We start from the raw sequence: 10,816 nt of genomic DNA on the forward strand, positions 1-10,816 counted from the left end.
GCGTTGCTACGGCAGGAGGAGGGAAAAACTCGCCGAGGTAAAGACGCGGTGCTCTCCGGCGGCGCTGGCTATAGCGTGGGCCTCCCTCCGAGAGGCAGCGCTGAAAGCCGCCTTTGAGGGACGCTTCCCTCCGTGGGGAGCAGGCTGCCTTGCAGGGTGAGCGAAGGAGCAGGCTGCCCCCGCTTTGGAGGCACCAGCGCTTGTTTTCCCTTTCGTATCGAAAAATGCTGGCGCTACTAGGTGAAATAAATTATGCGGGTCACAGCTCTTCTGGTGAGGGGTAACTGACTTATTTAGTTAGGAAGATTTCATGTTCTGGTGAAGCAGATTGTTTTAAAAACTGTCGCAGCTGACTCGGCCTGCGAGGTGTACTACCTCTTAAACGGAGCGGTTGCGTGTTTGCTCGGTGGTTGGCACTAAACAGCCCTATTTGCTGCTGACCGCTTAATGACATTGAGTGACAGCTTTCAGCTCAAGATAGAAACAGGCTGCTTGCTGAGTAGAGAGTAAGTAGAGTAGAGCAGTCTGCCAGATTTACAGAAGGAATTCCTTAAAAGACACTTTTAACGTAAGCCTGCTCTGTATGCTTTTCTTACCTGGTCTTTAAAAATTAAAACAAAAACAAAGAGGTGAAGTTGTGCATCAGGCTGTTTCACAGTTTCTCCAGTTGGTTAGGTTCCTTTTATGCAGCCAAAACATAATATTTTGTGTGAAGAGAGAGACTAAATCTGAAATATAAACTTATTTCTAAAAAAACTGAGAGTTTTCTCCTGGTCGGAGTCCTCAGCAGACTTTTGTAGTGGTACAGTCATTCCTTTCATTTTATAAAAAATTCTTTGTTACCAAAAAAAATTCTTCGTTACTTTAGAAATAAAAAGAAGAAATCAGGCTAATGAAATGACAACGAAGGGAAAGTATGAAGCTAGCTATGTAAAGTGATTTCAAATGTAGGATGCATTTGTTGTCTGAAGACGTTTGTGCCTTACTGGTGTCAGTTAATTTTGATCATCTGTGGTCCATTTTTATATATATATACTAATCCTTGTGAGATAATATCTGTTAGAAATGGACTTCTGTAGTAGGATGAGCTACAGGAAAAAAGACTTTTTTTTTTCTTCCTTTTAGTTTACTTGTTTTAACTGAGATTTTATTCTGACTTGACTTTGAAACAACTTGCATTAATAATCTCCTATACCATTCAAACAAGAAAGTTCACAAACACGGAACAGAATAATATTTTTCTTAACCACCTGGTAGTAACTCCTGAAGCAAATATACTTCCTGCAGACAATTACTCCCCTCCCCCCCCCCGACATGTGATCACAACCATAAAAAAGAAATTATCAGCAGAGATTCAGGTTCGGCTGGAGTTCCCGAGTCCTTCACTTCCCTTGTCTTTAGTGTTTGTAATGTAAATTATCTTTAATTCAGGAGTATGATATCAGGCCCGGGGTTTAAGATTAGAATTTCCTTAATGTCAGTCATGAGGGAGGAAGTGTGCCTTCTATAATACCGGTGTCTAAGTGGCTGCTGTTGGATGCTCGTTTTACAGTACCTATTTTGATTGTTTTTTCACCGCTTTTGATTCTTAGGTGAGGCATCTGTATATTTGTGACTTCCACAAGAATTTCATTCAAAGTGTCCGAAACAAAAGAAAGAGGAAAACAAGCGATGATGGAGGTGACTCTCCTGAGCATGAAACGGATGTCCCAGAGGTTAGTAGGGATTTGAAGTTGGTGTAGGATGCTTTATTGATTTCGAGCATGTTGCAGTTTCACTTGGAAATTTTCATGTATCTGAAAATATATAAATTCTAAGTTGCAGCTTTACTGAAACTACTGTGGACTTAAACTCATTTTTCAGGAAGACTTTATCTGATGTATAATATTCTAATTTTCATCATCATCTCTGGATGAGTTCTTTGCCCATATAAAGCTTTCTGTAAAGTTAGATATGATAATATAACTGCACAGCTTCATGTATGCAGAGCTTCCAAACAGTGAGATGTTAAAATACTGTTTAGTACTAATCCTCTTTTAAAGGTAAAAATGAAATATTTTTAGCGATGACTGGGGCCCCAAAGTGGTTGGTTGTTACCTAGCATACATCACCTTGCAAAGCCACCAGAGTCCAGCTGGTCAGTTGCTATATGCTTGGGTAGATGATGTCTAGAGATACTAAGCTTCCCCAGACCTTTGCATACAGTATTTTGGTTCTATTTAAAACTACCTTCAAATCACAGACTGTATTCCTAATGTCCTTTTTTTTCTGAGGAAATAAGTCTATCTTTTTCTGTGTTACAAAACACTAGAATAATCTCTTTTCTGTGCTATTGTTYGCAGTATTTGCTTTGGTGATATTTCTGGTACTGCTGACATTGCAAAAAGTTGTGCAGAGGTGATGTTCACGGAGGAGCCGGGCTCCAGCTGCATCGGCAGAGCCCTCTGCTGGAGGTGCCATGGAGACTGGCACAAGGCATTTTTGTTCTGAAAAAGCTAGAATTGTTTTGCCAGCAAAGCTATGTCTGTGCTGGAGGTTCTGAAAAAAATAGTGTGGAGTGGTTGTTTTGTTTTSTTTTTTTTAAAGAATGCGTCACTCTGTTCTAGCTGTTTGTGCTCTCGTTCAAGGGAGTTTTCTGCCAAAACTTTCCAATGCAGGCTTTACCTTAGTCACCAGAATGATCGGTGAAGAGCCAACCGGCATCTAAAAAACGTTAGCGCTGTAGAGCATGCAGGCGGTTTGGTGGTTGAAAACTGAGGAGGCAGCATCATCACATAACTCAACAGGGAGCTCTGCAGTGTATCAGTCGTAATGCCCTTTCTTCTTGGTTTTCAACAGAGCTTCCTTTTGTCTTTGAAGCTTGGCATTTCCCACGTGATCTTCATCTTCCTTCCTGTAACCTCCCCCTGCTTTTAAACTGTGCACTTCCCATTGAAATATTTGAATTTCATTTCTTCTCCATCCTTGTACTCTGTTTTATGTCACAAGCCATTTGTTCAGTGCCTGCTAAATTGATGTCTCATATGTGAGCCTTTTAAACCTTGTGGGAGCAAAAGGTTCCCCTTTGTTCAGAGGTTGCAGAGGTGTAATTGAGAGAAGAAATTGGCCAGCAATTCTGTTGACAGCAAGTGAACCAGAACAAAATTTTATATTTCCCTGAGGCTATTTTGGTCCTTTAGCATTAACAAGTACAAAATATACTTAATTTGTCACTAAGGCAAGCAGATATGGTTCTGAATGTGGGCAAGGAGCAGTTCTCTTGAGGAAGAAAGTTATATTTAGATAACTCTGCATTTCTGCTTAATAGAAGCTAAAGGTGGTGCTCATCCCCCTTCTCTGCATCACTTCCAGGTTGACTTGTTCCAGCTCCAAGTGAATACGCTGCGACGTTACAAGAGACATTATAAATTGCAGACTAGGCCTGGACTCAACAAGGCTCAACTAGCAGAAGTAAGTGATGATAGAAGTTGTATTATCTTTGTTATTAAAGAAGCTATTCTTTTTCCTCCTCTGCTCAAATGCCCTTTTCTTGGATGCTACCTTTTAGTGTACCTTTAGTGACTCTGTGACTCTCTCACTAGTTTGTACTTACTCTGCAGCAGGTTTCAGGGGATGGCGCCAACAGAATGCTGTGTGCTTTCTTTCACCTGAGGCAATCATGGAAGTCTTGGAAGCTGCCTCTTGAAAGCATGACTTAGTAACTAACTTTTCTCTGCTTCCTTTCCCTCCTTGTTGATAGTCACAGTCAATTATAGTCATCTTTAGGGAACAGAAACAGATCATAGTTTCTAGTGGCCTGCGTGTTAGTCTTACTGAAACTCAGACTTACATACTAATAGTCACTTTCAGTGTCTCTTAGTTTTCCTTTCCTCACAGCCACTTGAACTTGTTGGAATTGCTTATTAGTAAAGGCAAAATCACTAACCATGACTTTGGGTTCCACATTTCCCTCCCTTGTCCTGGCATCTTATAATTCTCTAAGTCAATAAAAGACTGTTTCCTTGGGGGCCTGTACCAGTTCTTTCACACCACATGGGATACTGGTTAAAAGCATAATTCTGTTATTTGGGCTAGTTGTGCTTGGTGTGCATCTTGAGGTGTGCATCTGCTCTCTCTCTTGAGTTGATCTGAAGGCATTCTCTGGGAAAAGTCTCCTCTAAACTTGGAGACACCGTACCAGTTACTGAATGGTAATCAGTTTTTTGTTTTTTTTTTTTCCTTAAGTTGGGCTTTCACAACTGTTTGCCCAGATTGAAAAGTTTTTCTTTAGAAAACCTAAAACAAACAGACCAAAAAAGCCAGCAAAACACTTTCTTGCTCTTTTTCAAAGTAGAATAGGGAATGAATGTACAGAATGTTTAGGGTAGTGCATGGAGGAGGAAGGTGAATGAAGCAGGGCGGGTGTTTGTCCTCATTAGTAGATTTGATTTGTCATGTTCTAACTAACCAGTTCATAGTCTCTCAGTTACCTCCTGCCATGAAGTACCACATACTTCGGCAATTTACCATAAATATGCCCAGGAGAGAAAAAATAAATAAAACTACTATACAAGCAGAAAATAACCTTAAGGGGAGCCTAACTTAAAGTTGTCACACACTTCCCAGATTTCCTGTGAAGTCTGAGCAGCTTTGACCCTACGCTGGATCCTCGTCCAGCTCCCATGCTTGAATCACTGCTGCCTGAGGCTCTTAGACGCCTGCTGCTAACCCACCGTAAGGAAAACTCAAACTTCCATAAATCTTCTTGGAGTGACTCATTGCTCAGCCTGCATCAAAATCCAGTTCTGGAGCTGTGTTGGGTACCAAAAAAGTGCTTCCTTCATATGAGAAGCAAATCTCCTCACCAGCTTCAAGATGTTTCTTACATTCATTTTCCAAGAAAAAGCAGCTAATGGTTCATGGTTTATGCTCGTGTTGGAGAGGGTTAGCCCTAGCTGACCCTGTCCCTCCCATCACAAATACCCTGATGTTCCTTTCAGTGAAAGCTTACCAGTGCATTTGCCTTTGGACAAAGATTCTCATTAGCTTCACTGTTGATTCTAAATCTTTGCCGCATCTGGTTCACACAGAAGTGTTCCAATAGTTCTGACGTTCTCCTTTAAAATACCCAGATACAGGGAAAACTTGCTCTCCAAATAATCTCGGCGTGAAATGCCACTTAGGAGAGGCTATGCTGCTTTGGCAGGAGGACATTCTGGCTTCCAAACTCTGCTTGTAGGTTGGCTGCAAATACTGCTGACATAGCGAGACTGTTTTCTTCATATGCACGTTCCAGCTATAAAGAGAAAGAGAGGTAAATGAGAACTGACAGTTTGAATTGGTGCATGTTTGCCTAAAAGTTTATTACGCTCAGTGGCCATAAAATCAGTTTCGGAAAGTGCAAAGAACCCCCAGTTATGATTATTTCTACTTTTTAATTCCAGAATTTCTGTCTCTTTACATGTTGTCCTTCTAGACTGTCAGCCGTCACTTCAGGAATATTCCTGTGAATGAGAAAGAGACGCTTGCCTATTTCATCTATATGGTGAAGAACAACAAGAGCAGGCTGGATCAGAAATCGGAAGGTAGCAAGCAACTAGAATGAAGATTAACAGGACTTGGAATAAGAGAGACCTTGAAGGAACAGATGGTATTGTGCATTTTAGGTATATAAAAACTGTTGAAGTATATTGTAAATTTTCTTAAATGCAGTAAGTCTGGATGACAGAAAATAGAGACATTCTTATCAGGAATATTGGAACACATGTGACCAGCATGTTTCTGAAGACTTCTCTTCCCCTCATTTCAAAGTCACACTGGAATAAAGAAATGAGGATAATGGGGAAACAAAGTAAATCTGTAGGACTGTGGATTTTGTCAACTTGGTGTTTTAAACCATTTCTGGAAATCTGCATCTCAGTGCAATTTAGACCACAAATGGAATTTATTCACTGAATTCAGACTGCATCACAAAACCACCATGCAATTTATCTTGGCACAGGACTGGAATAGCAGCAGAGATAAAATTCGTAATCAAGGTGCATGGGTCAGAAGTTTGTCTGAAGCTTGATCCCCACCTACACATGATTTGTCTTGCCTTGAGCCAGTGCTTCAAGTCCCAAACTTCTACAAATGCTTCAGCACACCAAATCTACTCCAGTGAATGTTACTTGACCAGTCTGAATTTTTTTTCTTTCCGACATGGAAGCCAAATAACTCATTGAAATTGTTTTTTTCTAATTTCTTTTATTTAAGAACTTGCTACTTAATTGTCTGTAAGCATTTGAGAACTTCTGTGTTTCCTCAGAACGTGGCGTTAAGGCAAATGTAGCTTTATTTGCTGGGTTTGATCATGTTGGTAGAAGTGCTTATTTAATTCACTCAATTATGTGTGTTTCCCTCATATTCAAGGCTCAGCAATGGTAGGTGAAACAGCAGGTTAAGACATCTGCCTTTTAATCTCTGCATCAGATCAGGTATCAGTCACAAGTGACGTGAATTTTATACTGAAGTTAGTCTTTAGCAGATGTCACAGAACTGCCGTGTAGATKAGTGTGCTCGGCAGTCTCTATTTAGCAAAAAGCATATTTATGTTAATGGGTGTAGCACCATAACCAGAGTAGTGAACTAACTGGAGCATGTTGCATTTCATCTGTCTTTGCAAGTGGACAAACAGTACTGAAGCACTCATCTCTTGTGAGCCTTACATGTGCTTTCATAAGAATTCTGTGAAACGGAGGGTGGTGTGCTGGTGCTTTCTAACTGGGCGCTGTAGGAGGAAATCGCTCTGATTTTGTTATTTAAAGCCAAGGTGTCCTTATAAATAACACAGTGGTTATTTTGGCAAAAGGAGCTTATGAAGGTGTTGGTTGTGAATGACTGTTCTCCAGTGACCTCAAATTCTATTCAAGGGGATCTTGTGATTTTTAAAGCACCACTCTGTTTCCTTGCTGTCCTAACCAATGTCTCCATTCTGTTAAGAGATGCCAAGACTCCTCTTAGAGTGTGTATTCTCAACAAGCCTTAAGCAACGAACTGAACAGTGGAAAACATTGGCGAGCATTTTGTCAATGGCAGGTTTTAATATTCCAAAACTGGATGAAGCTTTGTTGAAGAACTAAACATGCAGGTCAAAATTCCAGCTCAGTACTGCATCACACGTTTTGTAAGGCATGAAGGGTTCACCTGGTGAAACTCTTGTTGAAGCTCTCCCAGGGTCTCTTTACCAATCAAGTCACGATTTAAAGCAAGCTGTTTGCATCAGCTTTGAAGTGTTTGCTAATATTCCAAATACATGTGCAACAGACTTCAACATTTTTAAGTCCTGTGTCATATGCAGAAATACTCTGTTATGGTACATGTCCCATTTGTGAAGTTTGGAGGAGTGTGATTGTTTCAGCATTTCCTCATTCAATTCAGTGTGGATTTTAAGAACATCAGACAGAAGAGGGGTTCAAGGAATGAGGAGAGAATGTCTTACGTCAGTATTTCATGAACGTTTAAAAACTTCCTAATTACGCTGGTCCTTCCTTTATTGAAAGGATGGAGTAATTCCCACATTAGTCAACATGATCTGGCTTCTCTCATTCAGGACAGATAGTTAAGAGGGTATGTTCTCTGAATGCATGTTCCTCTTGAAAGTGTTCATGTAATCAGAGGATATTACCAAGAGRAAATGAGTTTCTGAGTTGAGAGGGTATTGCCTCATCATAACTTCTAGACCAAAATTGTAAAAATGCAGTTCGTTTGGGGAGTTTCTCTTTTTTGTTGTTGTTGTTGTGGGATTTCTTATTTCTAAGAGTAAATAAATCTGTTGCGGTGTTTAAGCAGCCAGCAGCAAAATGATTCTTTTCACACAAATATGGTGGCAGGTTCCATCTGTTCAGGTGTATTCACTGGTATGGTTTTGTGTAGAGGGGGTATCCAGGAAACTTTTTTTTTTCTTTTCTCTGAAAATGGTCAATTGATGTAAAATGTCATTGTTGTTGGTTTCACTCTTAAAGCAATTATACTTTTTGAAAAAAATCTTAGTGAATTGTGATGATGAAGAGATGTTTACCAGCCATTAGCAGTCGTTTATAAGGTGGTAAGCTTGGAGGCAAGACACCAAAGAAACCGAAGAATCTTTGGCTGTCAGACCCCATGGCCTTGTAAACCCTTGCAAATGCCTTATTATCTTGTTCTCAACTTAGCTAGAGCAAAAAGCCTTGAGCAAAAGAAAGCCGATGTCTTTTTAGAAGGGTTAGCCACTTTGTGGCTGCCGTGCTATAAACTGAAGTCACACGTCAATTCAGTAGCAATATCCATGTTCAGGGTGCCTGTGATTCTTGAAAAGCATTTAGTGTCTAATAACCAGAAAACGCAACAATGCAATTGTCATTCTGTGTAATACCATTCTGTGTATTTGATTCCGTATGCTGCATGCCAATTAAAGAGACTTTCCAACTTTTTTTCTTTTAAAAAAAAAAAAAAAAGGAAAGAAAATTTCAAAGTAAATGTGTTTGAACATCACACGTGTGAAGCCATGAGGTAGGATATTTTCTCAGCACTTTTAAGATGGGACTCGTTGGAAAGGTGGAAGACCCAAATCGCTTTGGCTGGCATGATGAGACTTTTTTTTGTCTTTCGCATTTTGTTTTTCACAGATGGGCCTTAAATTCTGTCTAGCTTTGAACCATGGAGCACAAGCCTTGGGGGCAGGGAGGATGACCACATGTCACCTTCCACCTATAATTCTGGACTCTTATTTCCTGCAAGCCTGCATAGGTGACATTCACCCTGGGGCAGAGGAATCATCTTTAAAGCCCTCCAGCCATTACATAGCCTATTTCAATTACATAGCCTAATTCAATTCTCATTGAAGAGCTGCATTAACTTCATTAGACTTCTGATCAGATCCAAAGCCATTACTATAAAATACAAATAATGTGGAAATATCTCTTCCAGGCTTAATTTTATCCTGTATGCTGACCCTCTGCTCTCTTTAAGGAAAGAAGAAATAGTTACTGTTGGTAATTATTGACTTGAGCTCAACTCAAGGGAGTTTGAAGTGTGTGATGACTTGAGTTGGTGGCAGTTTGATGGCTGAAAAGTGCAAATATATCCAAGGAGGCTCTGTTTGCGTGCAGTTTTCATAAATCTCTGCATCTCAAGGAATATTGTATATCAACCTGAAGTAAACAATTGCATTAAAAGATAATGTTTCTTTTGCCAGGCACTTTGGATGTTCGGACTGAGAAAAGCAGAAAGGCAGGTTTGTACCACTTGCCCCAAATACTCTGGTGTCCCAGTTTTTCTTAGAAACGTGGCTATAAACCATTAGATACCCTGGTGTGCAAGACTTGACCAAAATGCATCAAGTCTGGCATTAAAAGCTAGTCTTAAGTGCAAGCTGGTTTCAGAGGCTTTGAAATCAAGAGCCAAAGTAATGCACAGTAAGTGTGTGTTTCAAGCAGGTCATGATAGCAAAGAGAAGATGAAACAGAACATGGTCCCTGGAGAGACTGAATGAAACGCTTCCCCTGTTAGCAGCATGGGGAAAGATTTGTTCTGTGTTAACTTTTGTAATGGATGTTTAATGAGAGAAGAAGAAGGGGGAAGCTGTGCACTTTACGTCTTTTGGTTGAGCCAAATGTGAATACCAATAGGAGATCTTCAGCAGTAACTGCAGCTGGAGGGTGAAGGAATGGTCTGCTGCAGGACTGTTTATTTGAATTGGCGGATTGTTATACTTCCCTGGAGCACTAGCGTCACTTTGCCTCTACAGTTTAAAAAAGTGGGTAAGATGAGGTATCCTCCCTTACAAAAGGAGTCCTTGTCCTGCCCAGAGCATTGACTGAAGAGTCCCAAAGGTGAAAGAATGTTGTTGATGCCTCACTTCTCTTGACACTGATGCCCTTTAACCATCTCTAGCTTGTCAAGTTAGGGAGTTTTTGTTTTCCACTTTCAAAGTGCAAATTAACTGTTATGATGTAAGATACTCCTTGCACTTTTCACAGCTAACCCTGGTCTCGCCTTTTTGACTTGCCTGTTTGGAATGAATTAAATGGTTGAAAAAAGTGTGGGGAGATTGGGGGGGCTCCTGCCTTAAATCTGAACTTCCCTTGCAAGCAACTCTGCAGGCCATCCTGTACATCAGCAGGTAGCCAAGCCCCAACGGGGCAAGGTTTGCTTCTGTCCTAGCCACAGCTCTCTGCTCCGCAGCAAGAGTGCAGGGGAGGTGAATAGTAGGTAGCTTGCAGAATGGCTTGGAGTGTTTTAACAGGCTTACTGGGAGAAAAAAAGTGTGTTCCCTCTTCTGTTTCTGGCCTCCATGTGTTGTGCTGATCTTATGCCAAATGTTTTGGACACCTTGTATTTTTAACTGTGTAATATAGCTGTGTATTGTTGAAGCAACTTAGTAACTTATAGCAAAACTGTAGAACTCATTTCTCTGAGGTGTAGGAAATGTCCTGCTTCCACTGTGTATGAGACTTTAACTCTGTACTGTCTGACAAAGATGAAAATGCCGAATTTCACTTTAATAAATGATCTATCTAGCAATAAGGTCTACGTTTCCTTCTGTGTTTTGCCTTTCTGCATTTAGAATATTTGGCTCCAGATCCAATGGAGTCGTGCTTTGCATGGCTGTGTTGTGCCAGGCTTCTCTGATTCACTGTCCTTTCCCTCTGCCTCCCTGGGCTGAAAACATTGCAGACATGGAGGGGAGGATGGCCCTTGTGGACTAGGGAATGTCAAGCCTAAAGTAGCCAAGTTGAGTGATAGGATGTTTTATGACAAAGCTGTGTGGGTGGCATAGACACAAATCATGGAGTCTTTATGTCTAGATCAAGCCTGT

General features: G+C 40.7%; 1 protein-coding gene across 1 annotated transcript in view; it reads left to right on the forward strand.

The window, feature by feature from the left end:
• Window positions 1-10,524, forward strand: part of SAP30L (SAP30 like) — an 11,605-nt gene extending 1,081 nt beyond the window's left edge. The window contains exons 2-5 of the mRNA XM_026066615.1: window positions 16-37; window positions 1,593-1,715; window positions 3,352-3,450; window positions 5,456-10,524. Of these exons, the coding sequence (XP_025922400.1) occupies window positions 16-37; window positions 1,593-1,715; window positions 3,352-3,450; window positions 5,456-5,584 (373 nt within the window). The 3' untranslated portion in view covers window positions 5,585-10,524. The remainder of the gene's footprint in view (window positions 1-15; window positions 38-1,592; window positions 1,716-3,351; window positions 3,451-5,455) is intronic.
• The last annotated feature ends 292 nt before the right edge of the window (window positions 10,525-10,816 follow it).

This window comes from Apteryx rowi, unplaced genomic scaffold (assembly GCF_003343035.1).
Source record: "Apteryx rowi isolate R43461 unplaced genomic scaffold, aptRow1 scaffold_245, whole genome shotgun sequence".
NCBI classification, from domain to species: domain Eukaryota; kingdom Metazoa; phylum Chordata; class Aves; order Apterygiformes; family Apterygidae; genus Apteryx; species Apteryx rowi.